The following is a 21,038-nucleotide window of genomic DNA, read 5'->3' on the forward strand; positions in this document are numbered from 1 at the left end:
GCTCTAACCACATCCTGGCTTTACCCTCTCCAAACAGCTTTCCCACATCGGGTCTCTCAAGAGGATATAGGTGGCATCGCCAGACTCGAGAGATTCAGTAATACAGCCCCTGGATAGACAGAGGACTCTGAACTAACAAAAGGATACTTGGAGAGATGGAGTGCTCCGCAACACCGCATTTTTCAGAAGGCATGCATATGTTCCATCACTCCCCCACACACTACAAAAATAACTGGCTGAAGAGATAGCGCCGGAGCAGGCAGTCTGTGTCCATTAAAGTGGGTCTATTTGTCAATACATTGCACTGCCTGAAAAGGGCTCGGCAGAACTCGCCCTGGCACTGTTTTGTTTTGTCAGTTGAAGTGCCAATCTTTTAAGACTTTCACACAGGCGGACGTGCGTGAACGTCCCTGCTCCGGCAGAACCCCCACCACTCACTGAAAGTAACAGCAGAAATATGCCAGGAGAGGAACTTCAGTTCCATGTAAACAGTCAAGCTTTGTTACGACGGATTAAACCCCTCCGTTGTGTCGACGTAGCTGTCATATCCAGCTATTAAGCCTGTTTACCATCACGTCAGGTCTACTTGTGGTCATCTCATTACACAGATGATTGACCTGATGGGAGGTGGCAGTCCTTTCCCCCAAGAGAAAGCTCTGTTACTGCCTTGTGTCAAGGTCTGGTTACGGAGGCTTCAATCCCCAGCTTTCCGAGGCCGTGCCCGATCAGACAGCTTCCGCCACGCTCATCTGTCACGGGCAGGAAAGCCTTCGAAAGTCACCAAGTGCTGGGCTGCTTTGTAGAATTGTGACACTCTTTATTTTTAAGGAGTAAAACAAGTGAAGAGAATTCCAGCACGGCCTTACTACTTATAAAACTTCACAAGACATGTAATAAATGCAGCTGATGAGAAACCTTTAGCTTTCACCCTGATCAATAGCATGGTTTTAATTAAGGAGTTAATTTTCTTCCTTACCATGAAGGCACAGCTGGTTGTCTTTGAGCAGCTCTCACAGACTGAAAATTGAGCAGATCGGTTTCCCCTCCGCAGCCAATTTCACTGCTATTCTCAACCAGGTTTGGTGGCCAACAATTTGGAAGATTCCTATTTACGCTCTGGATTTAATAAATATCTGTCCAATAGCGGGCTTAAATTACTCAGCTTCCTAAAAAGATTCCAGCTGTTATGCCAAGCCTGGCAGCCTGAAAATTTAAGATGATGTAATGATATGGCAAGACACAAGAGTTGTTCTCACCAGGAATACATCTCACTGTATTTCGTAACACAGTATATATACACTACTGTAATATATACAGTAAAGCAGAGATCTCAACTCCTGAACTTTGATATTTGGGCTCAGCACATCAACAGCAATTTTCTCTTTTTGAAAAAATTACAGAAAGGGTTTGAACTCTAAAATCAAACAGGAGAATAGCTCCCAGTTGACCTCCTGAACGCCCACTCCTGGAAGGTTTCAGAACAGCTTGGAATTAAGGCTTCAATTGCAGAAGCTGAGCTGCTCTTAGCTAAGCTGGTGACAGCCAAGGAGAGCAGACAGAGAAGCTAAGAGAAATAATTTTAAATCGTAATGTGTTCTAACTGCTCTCAGGGAAGAGGGGAGATGCATCCATACCTCTTTATCGCTGTACGAGATATTCCGGATCTCGTTCCACGGAAAGGAGATTTTAGGAGTCAACCTGTTGTCTGGGTCATAAATGTGAAGACCCAAGGCGTCAACTCCAAGGAGCAGCTCGGTGCCCTTTTTATTCTACGGGAGGAAAGAAAAGAGCAGAAAACCCTTTTATTCCACTCAGAGGGTCTGACATGAGCCATGGCTGGCTTCACCAACCAGCCCTGCGCAGTGACCCACCAACAATGAGAATTAAAAGAGCTTCTGCCTCCCCGGCCGCCAGCAGCGAAGCACGCTGCAGCAGGGACTCTCACCTACCCACTGCAGCCATCTCCCAGGTCTGCAGGCTCACCAGGGCTCCACTCATCCCCTTTCACAGCAACACAAAAGATGAAGACGCACACAGGAGCTACGCCGGCAAGAAAACATGACCCACAACCTACACTCACCCTAATTGCAAAATAGTTCACTCCGTACATCTCCAAATCTTGAGCTATCTTCAAATACTCCATTTCAGCTTCATCTCTGTCAGACAAAAAGAGGCCAGCGTTACGATGTGCGGTAGGATCAGCGGGGGGGATGGCTGCTCTTCCTGATCCTAAGCACACACAAGGCTCTAAAGCCCAGACTGTCTCTATCGCACAGGTCAAGCCCGTCTTTGCTGGCAGGATCAATAAAGTCCAACAGCAAATCCCACTCTGCAGCTTGCCAGCATCTTAACGGCCACGACGCCTGCCTAGCGAGACGCAGCACTTTCAAGCCATGCTTTGTCCACCTCCCAGTCCCCTAGGCGTATGCAGGAAATTCCTGCCCCTGTTTCGGATCCATCTGACTTTAGGCTTATCCCCCACTTGGGTGTATTTTACCAGCCGAGGCAGCAATACACCTCATCAGTCTGAAGCCCCACTTCTTTTCCTGGCCCAAAAGGCACCCTGATCCCCTGGGCAGGCCCTGCCTCCCTGTCCCTTGGCAGGTGGTCCCTCACTGAGCATCGCTCCTAAATCTCTAGGACCCCACCAGTGACCAGGGGACAGTGGGGCACATGCAGAGCAAAGAAAGCCCTTTGCCTTTCACGAGCCTGCTACAGAGGTGTGCTGGATCAACCCTGCTGTCAGCAGAGCTCATCCATCACCTGCCCAGGCTCCTCAAACCCTGGTGACTCTTCAGGCAAGGGGACCGATCACTCCAGCACCTGCTTACCTCGCTCTGCCTCGGTGCTCTGCGTACCAAGCCGTTATCCTTTCCTCCCACATCTCTGGAGTCATCTGGTACAGGTTTATTACCTGAGATACAGGAAAAGGCAGAGACCAGGTCATGCTGCCGCTCTTGTCACAGCCTCCTTAGCCAGCAGACAAGCCAGAAACACCCCAGCCCCAAGCAACCCCTCCCCAGGCAACTCTCATCAGGTCATGCTCAGCCCCACGATCACCCAGCACTCGCTCAACCCTCCCAAACGTGCAGCACAGGCAAGCTGTCCCCAGGCCATCACGAGGAGATGCAGGTGGGATGAAACAGCAAAAAGAAAGAAAATGTTTGCTTCTGGTTTTATTAAAATATGACAGAGATTGAACTCTCCTCCCTCAATACATCTTTTTGGATGGACTGCCTTGGTAAGGAAGCCCAAGGAGAGCAAAGGAGGGTGCACCCCGCAGCCAGTCCCACAGAGACCCTCTCTGCAAAGAGCTGTTTCACATGAAACACAACCAGACTTGGAAACCTACTCCTGTGCTCGGCTGAGCTCCTTACCCGCTTTGGAAGCAGCTCCTCTTGCGCCAAGAAGCCTCGCTTGTGGACGTTGGGGTCGTAATCGCCGTACTGGAAAGAAGCACAGACATCATGTCCACCCTGCGTTAGCAACACGGGCAAGTAAAACTCTTCACCCTTACACCTCCACCCCTCCGGGAGACAGCGAACGCAGACTGCTTACACCCTTCATGCTACAACCTGTTAGAGCAGAGAACATATGCTGCTCAGTAAATTTAAATAACCCTGTTTCCTTTGTCATTTGATTGCTAATAGAAACTAACATCCTCCTTCTACTCATGTAGAAGAGATGGAACAGAACAAAACTTCCCACCACCAGCTGACGGCCACCATCCATCCACCAGTTGGACTCGATGATCCTTGCAGTTCCCTTCCAACTGAACAACTCTGTTCTGCTCTAATTACCGTGCCCAGAAAACACTTCCTCCAATGCAGGGAAAGACTCACTCTACAGCTGAGAGGTCCTTGCTGTCCCACCAATAGTGGGACAGGGAGTCGAGATATGGACAAAGACCTGTCCCCAAAGACTGATGGACACCAGTGACCCAGGTGAGGCAGACGGCAGTTTCTCTGTTGCTGCTCACTACCCTAATGAACAAATATCAAAAAAAATTACAGGAGTTTGCCAGTCTCCTCTCAGGCAGGTGCCTGCTTTTCTGCTAGAGGGTCTGTTGCTCAACTGGGTCATGGAATCCAATTCGGATTTGTTAAGTGCATCCAGTAATTACCAGTATTTGTTTAGATTTACATCTTTTTGAGCAGCATACAAAGGGACTGAGAAATAAACCTGCTTATTAACAGATTGAAAAGCCAAGTGTCCCTGCAGTGCAGGTGAAAATGAATTTACCTCCCGTACGGCTTAAGAGGGCAGGAAACCGCCAGAAAGCAGCGCCTCAAATAACCCAGCAAGTTCAGGAGAAGAGGACGACGGATGTGAGGCACGTACACGGAACGCTGCGATTTCCCTTCGCCCGGCAAACAGGACTTCTGCAGTGCCATCACCCGGTTCCACAAGACGTGGGGACGTTTGCTCAAGTCACTCATTTTGCAAGGGAGACGGCCCTTCCCTCCCTGCTTTCCTGAAGAACCTCAGCTCAGGAAGTACAAAACGGCGACGATTTTTAAAACCAAGACCAAGACACACACGGTGGTCACGTAATACATCAAGAAGCTTTCCACATCAGCCTCCTTTTAATGCTGGCACCGTCACGTCGTACACCGAAACCAGAGCTCAGCATCAAAAGTCTACACGTACATCCTCCCCGCAGCCCAGCAAACATTTCATAGATGACAAGCGGGGATTAAAGACGCAAATATTGATCTGGAGCCAATGCAGATGCGAAGGAAGCACGCAACGAGCAACACTGACTCAGACTTCAATTAATATAACAAAACCGCCGCGGATTTCATTCGGGAGAGCGCTGAGCAGCGGCAACTGTCTGTCTTCCAAGGTCTACAGATGCTTGGAGCTCCTCAGAAAGCAGCGCATTGCAGGTACACGTCCCTTGAACCCACATCAAAAGGGAACAGCAATAAAAACGTGGCACTGGCAAAGGAAACAACTCCAATAACCTTGGAGAGGCAGAAAACAAATCATTTTTAGGTGATGAAAATGATAGTAAATAGGATTAATGCGATTATTTTCTGTTGTGATCTACTGTGGAGATCCAAGGCTAAGCATGGATTATGCGATTTTCATGTGGTGAAAAACATGGTCATGTCCCAAAGGAACATTCGTACTCAGAGGGAGTCTGGGTGAGAACGTTAATTATTCACAAGTCAAAAATCAACAACTGGCTTAAGTATTGCAGTATATGTTGGCTCAAATGATTCGGCAAACATACTTTTAAAGACCAGTTCAATTAAATTATTATTTCTAAACTGTCAGGGAATTTCAGCTCCTGTTAATTGAACTGTATGATTAATATTCATGGTTACACATGGAAATTGCCTTTTCTTCATTCATACACCTGGCTCACATCGTCCTGGATAAACACAGGCACGTTGAGCTTCAAACTGTTAACACCAAGTATTGTTGGTTTTGGGGGAAAAAAAAAAAAAAATAAAAATAAAAGAGCCCTTTGGTAGCGCTACAAGATGTGACGTGCCGAGAGGGCTGCAGCACGGCAGCGATCTGCATTTCAGGCGCAAGAAATGGAAGAACCTCCTGGACGTTACCATTTATTTTCTGCTGGGACGCAATTTTTCAGTAGATCCCCCGTCTCTCGCGGCTATTTAAAACCTGAACCGCCTCCAACATCTGAAAGCAGCGTGGGTGGTTTGAACGCAGGGCTAGAGGGGAAAGCACGTAGTAATTCCCCAAACGAAGACGGCGACATCGAAATAAATAAGCTTTCCTTTTTACGGCCCACGCGCTCACGCCGTTATCGTGGGTAGGTGTGCGACGGCAGCACAAACCAACCTGGCTGTCAATCAAACAGCTGCAAACACACCACTATGTCAGGTTATTATGCTCCTAATAAAGCAAATCAGCACATTATTAGCGAAATTACTGTGCTCAGTGGCTGCTTTCTTGTCCAGAAAGGACATTATTATCCTATTTAACTGGAAGGAGATGACCTGCAACATCTTTCTTCCCAGACGTGCTTTCAGCCTTCTCCTTTGCAGGGAAAAAAAAAAGCAGAAGAAGGGGAAATCCTGCCTGGAGGAGCAGCAAGGAAAAGCGATGTCTGATACAAATATGAAAGCACATTAGCAAAGATCAGGAAAGGCTTTCCTCTTCCACCTTCTCGCAATCTCTGTGCAGAATCAAGACGTGCAAGGTCAGGAGAACAGCTCTGACTCCGGCTGACCTCCTCCAGACGACCGAGCGTCGAGCACGTTGAGCGCGCTACTGAGCGCAAGGTCAGCGGCTGCGCTGCAAGAAGAGAAAGGGGACGACGGCACGACAGTCCTGTACCCAATTACAGCCTGTTCCCGATCCGGCGTGCAGACGCCGTCACGGCCAAGAGTTAACTGTGCTCAATATTTACCCAATGGTTTATTCATTTCAGCAACAGGAGGAGTCATCCCCTATGTATCCTCAGCTCAGCAGGTCAACGGAGAAAAAGCCGAGTAAGTGTTTACTCATGCACTCTAATAAGAGTGATGGATGTTTCACACAAATAGAAACATTTCTAAAAGCAGCTCATGTGTCCCTGGCGGATGAGCCTCTCAAACAAAATATGGTTTCATCAATATTCCCACTATGAGGAGAAAATATCTTTTTTCTAGTAAAATCAAACATTCATCATCAAAGAACACCGCTGCATTCAGACAAACCGGGTACGGACTACAGGGTTACGAGGAAGATTATACAGTAATCCAGAAAAAGCCATGGTGAAACACCAAGGACTGGATTGTTTCCAACCAGCCCAGATCAGGCCCTCTCTGGAGGCAACAGAGCCAAATCCCCCTCTGGCATTGCCAGCTGAGGTGGTCTCCCAGGCCGGAGAGCTACCCTGCTGCTTCTGAAACCGCTCAACAGTCGTGCTCCTCAAGGACAGACAGAGAGGCCAGGCCAGGCCCAGGGCATGGCCACCTGCCTGCGGTCCTGCAAGCCAACACGCCCCCCTAAATCGCATCCGGAGAGCCAGAACCGACTACGACTACGAGGCTACGGCGGTAACGTGGCTGGGCTGCCATCGGACTCCAGTCACTCTGCTTCTTTTCCAACATAAACTGGAGATTAGCTGGAAGACTTGTTAATTGAGCAGCAGTACATGTTATGTGTATACAGGGACAAATTACTTCCTCTTCTGCAAGAGCATCCCCACTTCTGAACCTCGGGCTGCTCCCTCTACCCAAGGAGTCCCTCTGCTGTGGGCTGCTGCAAGCTGTCCAAGGCTGCGTGCTCCAGACTGGCAAGCAGCGATAAATAATAACAGCTTAAATAAGCCCTCAGCAAAACACAACTGACTCTGGCTCTAGAGCTTAATTCAGCCGAGGAACGAGGGGAACTTAATGACCATTGAGTTCTTCCTCTGTCTACTAAGGCCAAACACCCAAGATCAAACCCAAGGTAAAGGGAGAAGCCAGGAAGAGCCCATTGACACTGCAATAACATCTACGTGCCAAGCTGTAGCCCTCAAAATAGAGGAGTTATCACGATGACAAGTATTCTGGGGAAGCAGCGGAGCTGTGAGTCCCGCCATTGGTTTGCCTCTGGCTACAACGGCAGGAGCAGGGAGGAGATCCAAAAAAGCACGGGCTCAGGGAATTCACCTGCTCCAGTAGGAAGCCACACTCGAGCAGGCACTGCAGCTCGTAAGCTGAGCGCTTGTTAAAGAGTCCTGGAAAGAGAAAGCAAAAGTCTGTCCAAGGTGTGAAGGCAGCCAGGAACCGGCAGTGCAGAGAAGGCAATATTGCTCGCGTAGTCCCCTCGCTTCCCAAGTTTTAACAACTTTCCCTGTCTTCCTCGGGAAGCAGGTATATCACAAAGCGCCTCCCTCCCCAGGAGCAACGTTAACCCTCCGCCAACATCCGCAAGCCCCTGGAGAATCCCCCTGTGCCTACCTTGGCTTGGACGGCGTACGAGGCCAGCAGGACAGAAGCTTCAGGGGGACAGTAGATCTTCTCATCCAAAATCTGCTTCTTCACCTGCACACAGCAGTAAAGGACACAAAACACACGTTGAGCAGAGCAGTGCAAAGCATGACTGTCACAGCAGATGGCTGCAGTTTGTTTTAACTCGAGCTGTCAACCACACAGTTAACAATTTTCCTAACACTAATTACAGTTCGGGCCCAGGAAGTCTCTGGTGGCTCGAGAGGGAAGGCTTTCACAGGCCACCTTTTGCAGACAGGTTTGTGAGAAGAGCTAAATTTATAAGTGGAAAAATGACAGAATCCATATCCCATTGCTAAAGGCAAGGGAGAGAAAAAAAGCCTTGCGTGTAAACACCGAGATAAAACCTCTTAAGGCATAAGCTATGGATTGCTACGACGTCTATAGACAGCGCTAAATTAAAAAAAGAAGTTTGCAGCCGAGTCTCTGAGCACAGGAAGGTTTTGCTCTGGGATATCCAGGCCTCATTATGAGTCAGTGCTCACCTGCGCTCCAGGCTAATTCCTCCAACGCCTCCAAGGAGAGCTGCGGGTCACCTCGTGGCAGTGCTTTTAGCAGCAGGCAAAGCCCTGCGCGCACTCCCAGGAGAGCCAACGTGCAGTTCCCCAAAGCCACAGCTTTACGTTTCCTGGCTGCTGTGCATTAAAAAATTAAACCTGTCATGTTCGATATTTTTTGGGTTTGCACACTTAATTTTCCTGAATAAAGATAGAAAAAAAAAGCATACTACTTCCCGGGAGACTTAAATGGATTGTCGCAGAGATGCAGTAACATCAATTTGAATTTATAACATGCTTTTGAGTCCTCCAAGTTGGTTACAACATAATCACAGAAGATATTCTCCTGCACTAAGATAAAAACAGGGGAGTTCGTAAGCTTATGTGTGTTCCTGTTTCCCATATGCGTTACAGGAGCCCAGGCTCCTCTTGTCATCAGAAATTCTATCAGAAAAGTCACGGTCTGCATTTGTAAAATGCAGCTTTAACTGCTTTTTCTCCTGGATTTTCCTTTTCAAAGACGCCAACGGCGTTTTCCCTCATCAAGGGTAAAAAGTCCATGGCAAATCGAACATTTAAAAATAGCCCTAAGGAGACACTAGTGCACAAGACAGACCTTGGAAATTAACAGCAACATTTTGCATTTAGAAGTCCTTTAGCTCTGAAGAACAAAGATGAACTTTGGAAGAGCGAGGGGTACCAAGAAGCTGGTGAGCTCACTCTGATACCTGTTTGAGAGGTCAGGGCACAACCAAGTCTACCATGGCATTCCCAAGAGCATCCAAATCCAGGTTGCCTCTGCTTCGGTGTAACAAAACATAAGAATGGGTGTCTTTTTTTATTTGTATCATTTATTTATGTTAGAAACTTCAACAGCTGAAACACCCCCATAGCACCTAGGGGTCTGACTAGGACCACTCTGCTCCCTGCAACAGTAGTTGGCACAACCCTTTGTCAGAAATAGTTTCAGAAAATCGATCTTGTCTGAAAGAGAGCTCCTGGGAGAGAAGCACTTCACCACCAGCCATGCAGCGCTGCTACAGCAACATCAGCTGAGCTGATTTCTCAGGACGCAAAGTTTTGAAGCGCACTTTATACATAAAAAAGAAAAAAGCCTGAAGATGTGTTCACCAGTTTCCGAATGCTTAACGTAAGGGCAGGAGTTACTGGGGCAGGTGGGACCGTGAGGTTTCCCCTTTCCTTTGCTTTTGCCATCAGTCTCCGACGGAGCTGTGCTTCTGGGATTTTTCTTCTGCTCCAGTTATTCGACGGCTGTTTTGCGAAGAGGTGACCATCGCTGCACAGCCTGAACACGAAACAGCTTGGCTGTGTTCTGCCCTGGAGGATGAAACACCCCTGCTTCCCACGACGACGCTATCACGTACAAAGGCAATTGCCATCCCTCAGCACAACCAAAATCCACACCCCGCAGCGAGGTGGACTCCCAGGCTGTGTCTGTCATTCCAGCCCACATCTGACGGATTCGTTTTCCCCAGCCACCACACGCTAATATTACAAATCACCTAATCGTTCCTGACAGCCCGTTTATGAGGTCTGCAAGTCTGGGCATCCGCAGCTGCCTCATCCAGACAAACCATCTTTGACCTATTTTAAGAAGTTTTTGTTGTTGAAGACAACTCCCTTCGGAAACGTGTGAACATTACGATGAGGATCCACACTCTGCTGACCAACTTTCTGACCCTGGAACCTTCTCGTGCTTCTGTTTATCCCGGCTCCTTCTCCCTTGGGCTGAAAACCAGCGTACTGACACGGCGCCTACCTGCAGGAAGAACAAGTGCTGTGTGATTTCCTGGACCAGTTCCTCCTCTGCATTCTCAGGGTAAAATTTGGCCAGGAAGTGAAAGGTGACGGGTTCCTCGGTCGGAACATCGTGATCCAGAACCTGTGGGATACAAGAGCCGTTCAGCTACTCCTTCCAGCTTCTTCAGTGCTCAGTCTCTTGGAGCCAAGAGACTCGGTTCCCTTCTGTTCAGATCAGCACATCTTTTGTCAGGCATTTTGGACATCTAGAGCAGACGAACCAACCTAAGTAGTTCAGATACCCCAGTTAAAAAAAGAAAAACAAACAAACATTTCTGACACTCCTAAGGATGCGAGAAAACAAACAAGGCAGAAGCAAACAGCATGCGGAATGAGACAGCCAAGGTTGACCCTGATCTGCTGCGTGCACGTTGCCTCTGCCGAACCTCGCAGAGCGATGCCATATCCTGCTACGCCACCATCCGACCTTCTCGTTGTTTCCCTGCGCTGCCTCCTCTTGCATTTCAGTGTTGCTCCTCGCTACCTTTCTATCGTGCTGGCACTGTCCAGTTCAGATTCATGTTAGTTTAAAACCTTGGCACGACACACGAGACACCCAGACCTCCCTCACAGTCTCGATTACCGTCTGGTTTTAGTGTCACATCCTTTGGATGCAACAGAACCACATCTATCGCTTCCTAACCCACCCCTCAGCAACCTAGAGGCTCACATATCTGGGAAGTGTTTCCTCCTTTATATTCATCTCCTTTTTCACTCCTCTGGTTCTCCTCCTCCCTAGCTCTTGGTACATCTCAATAATAAAACAAGCCAAGATGCAACCTCGCTTTTCCAGTTTTGTTGTTTAGGGGCATAGAAGAGAGACTTTTAGCTTTCATTCACATTACAGTCACTCTGAAGTTCAGCACCCCAGCGTGGCTGTCTCCCAAAATGCCTCAAGGGGATTCACTGTGCATGGTCTGAAGCTTCACAGCTCCAAAGGAGCTGGGGTGGGGTATCTCTGCCAGCTCTTACAGATGCCAAGCACAGAGACGAGATTTAAATACACTTCACCCAGTTCACTTCAGTACCACACATAACCCAACCTCGGCTAATCAGAGAGAGGAAAGTACATTCTCTTTCTCATTTCACATGATCTCTCAAGGGAAATTTGCTTCCAACCTTCTTGTCCATTTTGAGCCAAGCCACCGTATCCTTGATAGTGTACTGAAGCCCAAAGAACCAGGTTTCTCGGAGTCCTAGTGTCCTGCACACTAGATCGAAGAGGTCTTTCCCTTTCCACTTCACCTGCAGGAAAGCAAACAGGAAGCACAGTCAGAAAGACAGATTTCAGAACTTCATCTCTGTTCAATCACATCCATTCTTTTTTCATCTCACAATGCCTTTGAGAGTGCAGAGAAGGCATCTGGTGAGATAAGAAAACATCCTAACGAAGCACACTTTATATCCTTCCATCTGATCTCATCTGCTGATCACCAACTCCTCCCTCACTAGGAAATGGAAACGTGATTTCCCCCCCCCCCCCGCAAACAACCCTGTAAATAAAGCTCCCCGTTTCTTCCCCCTCTGGAAACCCACCAATTCAACCTGAAGGGCCCGTTCAGGGTCCTTCTGAGCCATGCACTGCTATGAGGCCCCTGTTTCCAGCACGAAATAACTCTTAACTCTCCCTTAGTGGCTTTAATGTCTCTACTTATACCCCTAGGAAGCCCTGCACAAACTCCTGTATGAGCGACAGAGATTCATAGACAAGGGTGCAACTCGTTCCTGAAAATCAGAAATTATTTTCCTACACAGAAGATCTAAGTACGAAGCGCGTCCATCCAGAGCTACCGACCCTGCACAGCTAAATGGGAAAAAGAGCTCAGAAAAAAAAAAATATCACTGAAGTCAGCAGTTCTCTCGGAGCACGTTTGGATAGAGTCAAACTCCATTTTCTGCTGAAAATGCTGGTGACAAAAGCAGCTCAGGAGCGGAGAAAATTGGTCCTGCTCAAAGACTGTGTCCTTTGAGCAATCTTGCAGCTGCATCTATGTTGTTACTGAAGTTTACTCATAAAAACAGAAGGCGTTGGGAGGCAGAAAGGTGAAGAGGGACATAAAACAGATGAATCTAATATGCCAAAGCCACTTCAGTCTTCCATCTGCCGGCGGAAACAATCGCTGGACCGAGACATACGGCCATTAGTCTAAAGCCCCAGGGCAAAAGGATCTCGGCACACTCTCTTGTCACTACAACTCAATCTTGGTGCCACCTGGACAGCATCAATATTAATGCTCAGGCATGGCAGGGACGGCTGGCGCGGGCGCCGCGCCGCTCCCGCTGTCACCCACTGCCGCCTCGTGGGCAAAGCCGTTGAGGACAAGCTTACTGCCGTTCTGCTGGCTTTGATTAAACGAGCATATCGCTATTTTCTCCCCTTCCCGGGGCGCACACATGCTGACAACCCCAGAATAGAATACAGCCGACGCTACCCTCCAAAAAACACCACCCCCGGACGGCTCGCCACAGCCTCCCCGCAATTCCTATCAAGCGCCGTCAACACCTCGAGGTCAAAACCACCAGGAGGAGCAAGTTTTGCAGTGTTGTAATTATAAAACCCTAATTTCACGCACTGAGCTAGCCTCCAGCCCCCGAGATGAGCTGCAGCTCGGCGCAGGACGGCTCAGATTGCAGCAGATCTTTTCCCCACTATTATTTTAAGAGGGAGGTTAATGCCAGGGTTCAGACAAAACAGAGCGAGACCCATTTAAACGGCTATTTCGTGCCACTTCTGCAGGCACATAAAAACAGGCTGCCATCAAAAGGCTGTTCCTTAACTAGAATTAAACTGCTTTGCATAAAGCATTACTGGCTTTTTTCCCCTCCTTTCTGCAAAGACCACATTTCAGCCTATTGCTTCAGAGGAGCGGCCGGTGCCCGCACGCACACAGCCCTGCGCCAAACCTTTCCCAGGGCAGGCGTCTCCTCCCCCGACATCGCTCCGCATCCCACGGGATTGGTGTTTTCAACAACCCCGGAGCGACCCTACCGAGTCCCCAGGGGCTGGGATTTTGGTGGGGTGGGCTCCCCGCCATACCATCCCTGCAGCTTTTCAGGCGGGCACCCAAACCGCACGCACCGCACTGCACCAGCTGGCACCATCCACAGATCTCTCCCCTGAAAACAAGCCGACAGTTAGCTTCCAAGACCAGCAGCAAGAATCAAAGCAAGAACTTTGTGTGGGTTGTTTTTCCCCCGCCCCCCTCCACAATTTTAATTTGGTGACAGGAGTATTTTAAGTGATTGCTTCTGCTGCGAGTTTTTACACCGCCGCTCTGTCACTGCACACGTAGGTTATGGCAGAAATATATATTTAACATTCCTGCCTGCACGGTGCTGAAGTCTCCAACCATAACACCGCGCAGACATCCTCCCCGTCTGTGTTGGATTACCTTCATTAAATATATAAATGGAACAGCAGCCACGTTTATTTCAACATATATGATTTCGTTCCACACCTCGGTACTTAAAATAACGATCTGCATTCAAGTGGCATCTTTCGACAGCAGAACTCCAACTGGTTTACAGACATTCAGGACCTCAGCCCTGCTGACCCTCACTTGATAGGCCTCGTATCATTAACTGCCACGTTTCCTGGCTGTAAAACACTAAAAAAGACCCCTCCAGGCATGGGGAGATGGAGAGAGCTGCTGTCCAAGGCTGGGCAGAGAACCTGGGAGAGAGTCAGGAGGGGCTGGCAGATCCCCATCCCGTCCTCTGCTCGTAACACCATTCTCCTGCTCTGCACTAAAGCGACACTTGAAGCACAAAGGCAATTTTGCAAGCTGTTATGAGCTCCTGAAACAAAACAAAGAGGCTCAGGGGAGAAAAATCCCCTCTCGGCCATATGCCAGGGAGCGGCTGGCAGGATGCTACAATAAAGCTCAATCTCCCACTAAAAAGCTACATCACGATAACCTTAATCCGACGCAGCCGCTCCTCGCAGGACGCGACCACGTCGCTTCGGGATCCTCGCTGAGCCGCAGGCATCACCTCTTCCGCTGGCAGCTCCGCGCTCTCCCCTCACTCAGCACGACGCCGGATATACTCGGCGAGTCGTCGAAGGAAGACGTGGCCGAGCTGCTTTATAAGCAGGGTAAGCGCTGCGAGGCTGTTATTCTGCAGAGCTGGAATTTATGTTCTTTACTAAGTACAGAGTGCTTACAATTTATCAGCAGAGCGTTTTAAGCAAACAGCACTAAACACTTAAAACTCAGCAGCCAGTGGCTAGAACAGAGCACTTCCAGTACGGGTTATTGGCATCATCTTTTTCTCCAGCAGAGACGTCGCGTTTGGCATCTATTAACAGGGTTTGCATTATTTATTAACCTGCACCAAGAGTAATTTCCAACTAGCAGGCAAGTGGACAATTTATTTCAGTGCAGAACCTCTCTGTCAAGTTTCACACCCGCTCCTTAGCTAACGAGTCCATAAACCAGCTGCAAAAACGAGCAGAAGGGTTATGAGAGCCCCTCGTCAGGGGGTGGCAAGGAGGGAGGCCAAGCCCTACAAAAAAAATGGGTGCCAGGGCACAAGAGGGTGCGACCACCCTGCAGACAGAAGGTTGAGCAAGGGGTCTATGAAGCAAAGCAACTGCCAAAACCACTGGCATAGGGTGACGCTTTTCTTCCAATGATGCCAAATTTAATTCACACCAGGACACCAGGGAGGTGCCCACGCTCCAGGGCACAGAACCCAGCTCTGTCAGGGGACGGTGGGCAAAGATCTCACCTCCTTGGCGTCACAAACGCAAACCACCGGAGCCTCAGCCGTTCCTGGGGTCAGGCTGGGGAATAAGAGCACAAACAAGTGACTGGAAGAGATTGAGACAGCACTCACCAGCTCAGCCCGGGCACGCTGCCTCCCAGAGCCAACCCAGCGCGACGGTCCCTTCGTACCCCACACAACGCAACCGCTCAGCAGGAGCCACGGTACTGGGTCACAGCACGACCTTGAAGAAATTACTAACATCCATAAAATATTTTACTGTACCAATTTATCCTTAAATAATGCAGAAAACGGCTTTCCACCTTAGCAGATCATTTTAGTAAGTGTTAGTTCTGTGCTAGCGACGAGAAGAGAGCACAGAGCCCCTGTTGCGATGACGTGACAGCCTAAACGACCAGGCAGACAAGGGGACCAAGCCCCAGGAGAAGGTGCTCAGCTTCCACCGTGCCTGTGATGTTATTTCCAGCTAGAAGAAAGCTTTAACAAGAGGATGTGACACCTCTGCACTGAAATGGGGAGGGAGACAGGAGAAGGGAGAGGGCAGGGGCTGAGCAGAGCATCCCTCCTCTAACCACCCAGGAAACAATAAATGGGTAGGCTGTATCTGTTCCTCATCCCTCCAGGAGACGCCCCAACAAACCGCCCACCACATTTTACAGCTGAAACAGAGATAACTTTGAGACTGCAGACCAGATTTATTTCTCCTTCTGGACTTGAACGATAACAGGAGCACCACAGACAACCATTTATTTGGATTTAAAGCCCATTTGGAGCAAATGGGGAATCAAATACGCAATATTCTTCCATTTTTTTAAAAATAAAGTGATGTCAAACACTTGGAATTGCCGATAACTGAGCCACAAGACAGGGCTGTAAAAGTTATTTTTATTTACTAATGCTACACGACAACTCGATAATGAGCTTTTAATTAAAATCTATTCCCGTTAACCACCGAGGAGGCCCAACACGCGCCCAGGCGTAACGACGCAGATGGTGCCGACGAGCACATTCCGTGGTGCCTGCCCAAGACAGAGCCAGAGCTGGGCACACGGGAGAACAAGCTGCTGCCGCTCTGGCCAGCCAGCACTGAAGCCCATGGGGGAGGTGGAGGAGACAACCACCGATGACGTCCCAACACCTCACCTCACCCCATAACTTGGGGCTGCAGCATTTAAAGGGTCAAGCAGCAGCTCCACGCAGGGGAATAAGCTCCAAGAGGCTGAGAGAAGGATCTTGATCCTGCAGGGACCTCTGGCCTTCCTGTGCCAAGGATGCACAGAGGCATAATGTCTCCTTAGGGAGAGGGCAACGGCAAGTTTACCTCCGAGCGAAGCACGGCTAAGCCACGCGTGCTGCCAAACGCCTCTCTTCCAGTCTGAAGGGCTGTTTGAGTTTCTAACAAAGTGCTGCCTCCCAGCTTCAAGTAGATTGTTTCCAGGGCTGCTTCCCTGTTCAAGCACTTTTAATTTCAAAAACCACCTACTTGAAAGCCACTGCCTGTATAAGGAAAAAAAAAAAAAAAAAAAGGGGTATTAAACAGCATCAAAACTGGAGTACACACAGCAAAAGAGAAAGATTTTGTGTCCCAAATGCCTTCCCTCCTTCCTCTTTTCATCGACACACCTCCTTTGGATCAACCCCAGAGACTGAGGACTGAGAGTGGGTTTGAACCACCTTTGGAGGGAAGCAGATAACACAGCTCCAAAGAGGCTGCGGTAGGGCCCAGGGGACCCAGAGAGCGTTTCAGATGCAGGGCGCAGGCAGGGAGAAGCCAAAGAGCATCTGTGTTCACAATAAACCTCCCGGGAACGCAGAACCCAACCACACCAAGCAAGACATCTCCGAAAAATTCATTCCCAAACAACGCTGTTGTTAATCAGCAGCATTTCTGACCGGTTTTGGCAGAAACTCCTCCAAGACACAAAGTGAGAAAACAGCCTTTACCTGCCCCATCTTACGTTTAAAGAGAGACCGGCAGCACCCAAACAGCCCAAATTCCTAAGCCCTTAGAGAGCCGACAGAGGATTGGGGCAGCCGGATGCGCTAAGGAGCCACGACACTGATTTGACAGCTGGTATCCCGACAATTTACTGAGGATCAGTTTGTAGCTGAGGGGGATTATTTCTCGCAGCTTTTTCAAATAGCTGTTACTGTTCACAGATTCGTCTTTTCCAGTTGACTTTCTGCCTGCTTGCAGCAGCTTTGCAGCGTCAAGAGAGGTCACTGCCCCTACTGGCATCGCTGAGCTGCTGCTAAACATTTCATTGTGGATGGAGGGATCTTTATAGAATTCCTTCCAAGAATTTGGCAAAGCAGAAGGAAGCTGGGAGCACTTCGCTCCCTGGTTTCCTTCTCTTGCCTCTTTATTTTGGTGCAGTGACTGGAGAGAGCTCAAAACTCAACCCCGATTTAGTGCACCAGCTCTTGCTCAAAAAATCCTTTGGCCTCAGATTTTCAGCGCCAAATCTTCACTTTCTCCTCTTTCAAAAGAGGAGCTTTTGCAGCTCAGCTACGAGACTCCCTACCTCTGTCAACAAAGAGTCTAACACTTGGCTGCATGCTCCTGAAATCGGGTCTCATCTACATGCTAGCGAACAGAAAAGCTTTACGACCAACCTCATCCAACTGGCCCTGCACCAAGTGGGGCACTGGGCTAAAAAGATCCCTTACAACCAAGATTATGGTCTGGCCAGAGAGGAAGAGCTTAAGCATTGAAGGAGTAACAGAACGAATGTTTAGACCAGCAAATATATCAGTTCGAATTCACCTCTTCTTGCTGCTTGAACGCTTAAGTTCTTTTTCTAGGTTGGTTGCAAAGCTCTTCATTTTTAACTCACGACCCACAGAAGCTGCTGCTGCCAGAGGATTAAGGCTGGGAAGCAGCTGGGCAGCTAGTTGCATCTCGGTGGAGTAACCATGCTGCAGGAGTTTCAGGCCCAAGATCACGAGCATGATGCAAAGGGCTAAAGAAAATCCACACCCTTTAGAAACGGTGCTGGGGCTCTGCAGACGCCAAGCCACTAACCCGACTGACCACTGCAAGAGGGAGAAACGGGCAAAGTCATGCACAGAACCAAAGGAAAGAGCGATGGGTTCCTCCCATCAACCAGGGAACTCGGTTCCTGGAGGAAAAAACTGCACATTGGCGTGTGCTGGGAGACCAACCTGATACAGCCACACTACGGCATTGCCGTCCTGCCGGAGGGAGAGGATGAGCGATGCCTTGGAAGACACGGCCTCAAAACCACCGTGGGGTTTTAAGATGTGATGCCAGAGATCATGGATAACCGACTACCTCACCACCAAAATCACACCACCTTTGCCACACCGACTGCTTTAACCTGGTTGGGGGCCACCGTCAGCAAGTTGCACCGCCGGGGTGGTGACGGAGAGGAAACCATCAGCCACGCAGGCCCCTGGCACCGCACCCTGAACTGCCATCAAGCCATTAGTGCAAGCACCACACCCTGGCAAGCTCTGCTTTACACCACTGCCCCCTAAACCAGCTTCCCGAATCCTTACTCGAGCAGCGTGCCGCCTGTCGCAGCATTAATCACAGGAGAACGTCGACATTCGGCGCCTTTCGACCAGATTTCTTTCTGCTGCTCTCCAAGCACAGAAAACCATGGGATGGCACGGGCTGTCAGGAAGGTGAGACAGCCAGGGATTTGTTTAACAGGGGGATTTTAAGAAGTATGCAAACATCTAGCCTTCCTCAAGATGCTATCACTTAATTAGGTACCAGGCTCAAACAGCCGCGATGGAAGGAACAGAAAGGAAGACACTCACTTCGTGCCTTCAAGATTTCCTCAAACAAATTATAAGTCTTTAAAGTGAAACCCCAACTGCGATTATTAAGCTTCATCGCCATGTTAGAAAGATTAACATTTCACTTCTATGAATTATTTTAGATTTAGGCTCAATTTAGAGACATCGTTTGCAGAGCAAACAGATGCAAAGCAGGTTTAATCTCCTAAAATACACAGCTGGGAATTTCTACGAGGCAGATTGAAAAATTAACACAGAAAAATCGAGGCGTTCCCCTAGCTACAGTGGTGTTGGTGGGGTCAGAAGAAGAGGGACCGCTGGGACAGGAGCTGGGGCTCTACAGTTTGCACCGAGCAACCTTCATTCCATCCCCGAGAGCCAGCCACCAGGTCGGAGCAGGTTACGGATTCAGATCTCTCAGCACAGACCTTGCCAGCCCCAGCTGCCCGCTGCCAGGTCTTACACCCCGCAGCCTCCACCACTTCCAGCTGCCTGGCCAGCCTCGAGGTCTCGGGCCTCCACCGTCACTGCCTTGAGGTGAGGACACCACCTCTGTCCTGCACGGCGGGGCTGGGAAGTCTGACTTGTGACAACACAGAGCACACCGCGAGAGCTCTGGAACGAAGTTTAAAGAAAAAACATCAGTTATATTAATCCTGCAGAGAAAAGGTGCTACAGCAAAGCACTGATCGCTCACACGTGTTTACCAGCAACGCAATCAATACCCAAAGGCCAGCACATATAGCATCAGCCTCCGCAGAACGGCCACGCACACCCCGGACCACTCACCGGCCGGGCATCCAGCTTCTGGAGAAGGAAAAGTAGGGAGAAAGTAACACTGCAATGTTTGGAGCAAGGCTGGTAGTGCAGAGGAAGGGCACGGAGATGAGCCGTGGCTATTTGCAATGGGGTGGAGGGAGGACAGGGGCTTCTGGAAGCAGATGGGACCGAGGGTATGACAAGATGGCACGGCAGGGTGACAAAAATCAGCCTGCTCTGCCCAGACCGCAGCCTCTCCTCCGCGGGGACCCGCAGCCCCAGCACATGGAAGAGCAGGAGGGAGCAGGAACTTCCCGCTGCTCCATCCTGCTCCAAACACTCACCTCACAGCTCCCAAGGCTCAAGCAAACCGCGCTCCCTGGGACACGAGACTCCCACACACCTCCTTCCACTGATCCTTTAAAGAGTGTTTGTCCAGCAGAGGTTTCACCCCCCGCAGCCTCCCGCTCAGCTCCGCAGTCCTCCTTCCCACCCGAGGAAGCCCACCGCATCGATGCACGCGCAGACACTCAGGCAAACATAGTGCTGCTCCCTCCTCTTCCATCTCACCCCGCCAGGGCCTCAGCCCAGCAAACCTTCAGACAGGGGCTGGATCCCTTCAGGGAGGAGCATGGTCCTCCCCAGCTCATCAACTCTCCCACCTCTTTGAACTTTCCGGTGGGGAAGCCAAGACCACCGTGGGCACAAGCTCTGCTCCTGGCTCCAGGTCCCACCGTGGGCTGCCACGATGAGGACCAAGCCAAGCTTTTCCCTGGGCCACCTTGCCTTCCCATCCCACCCCATCCCTCCCGCACAGCGGCCCCAGCGACTCAAGGCCACGGGGTGTGCCTGATCCATCTGCAACGCCAAGCGTTGGGCTTGGTGCGTTCCTGCAGAGTCAGCAAGCCAAGGAGCTTTCCCCAGAGCTGTACAACCATGGGACAAAGATGGGGTCAGAGACCCAGCCAGGGAGCTGGACTGCTTGAATAAAACTCACACCTCAAGCTGGGAACAAAACACGCCGCACCTGCACTAGCCCAACCATTTCCCTCCCCTCTGCTTAAGCACTCTGCGCTGAAGGACAATGCTTGAACACTCTGGTGCCCAGACGACACCCGAATTCCCCTGTGCATCCCTCGGCACCGGCTCTGTCGAGACACAGGAGACCTGAGCAGAACCATACAAGCACCTCGTGAGCTCCTTCCCACGCTTCCAGAAGGGCTGGAGAAGTCTATCTGCACCAGCAAGCTTTTTTTGGCAAGGACCTCTCTGAAAAGTCCCCCAGATTTTGATTCGCAGTCAAATCCCACCCGAGAGCGCTGCCTTATCGCTGCGCGAACACCCTAAATCCCAACACGAAACAAGAGCGGCCGCACCATTAAAAAAACATCAATTATTTACTTTTCGTCATATATTATTACTGGCAGCCTTGGAAAAACATGCAAGAATCGAGCCAGGACACTTCAACTCTCCTGGCAGCATAACGGTGGGAAGCTCTCACGAC

The 21,038-nt window shown here is 49.8% G+C and overlaps 1 protein-coding gene across 14 annotated transcripts in view; it reads right to left on the reverse strand.

Annotated features, from left to right (window-relative positions):
• NF2 (NF2, moesin-ezrin-radixin like (MERLIN) tumor suppressor) overlaps positions 1–21,038 on the reverse strand; it is a 49,494-nt gene that overhangs the window by 26,982 nt on the left and 1,474 nt on the right. For 6 of the 14 annotated variants that reach the window (XM_086623569.1, XM_086623568.1, XM_086623566.1 and 3 more), the window contains exons 2-8: positions 11,399–11,524; positions 10,239–10,361; positions 7,911–7,994; positions 3,378–3,446; positions 2,832–2,914; positions 2,081–2,156; positions 1,635–1,769 (exon numbers count right to left, since the gene is read on the reverse strand). In XM_086623569.1, coding sequence (XP_086479695.1) covers positions 1,635–1,769; positions 2,081–2,156; positions 2,832–2,914; positions 3,378–3,446; positions 7,911–7,994; positions 10,239–10,361; positions 11,399–11,524 — 696 coding nt within the window. The remainder of the gene's footprint in view (positions 1–1,634; positions 1,770–2,080; positions 2,157–2,831; positions 2,915–3,377; positions 3,447–7,910; positions 7,995–10,238; positions 10,362–11,398; positions 11,525–21,038) is intronic. The other 8 variants (XM_086623573.1, XM_086623576.1, XM_086623572.1 and 5 more) reach the window with 5 other exon arrangements.

This window comes from Tauraco erythrolophus, chromosome 19 (assembly GCF_009769465.1).
Source record: "Tauraco erythrolophus isolate bTauEry1 chromosome 19, bTauEry1.pri, whole genome shotgun sequence".
In the NCBI taxonomy this organism is placed as follows: Eukaryota; Metazoa; Chordata; class Aves; order Musophagiformes; family Musophagidae; genus Tauraco; species Tauraco erythrolophus.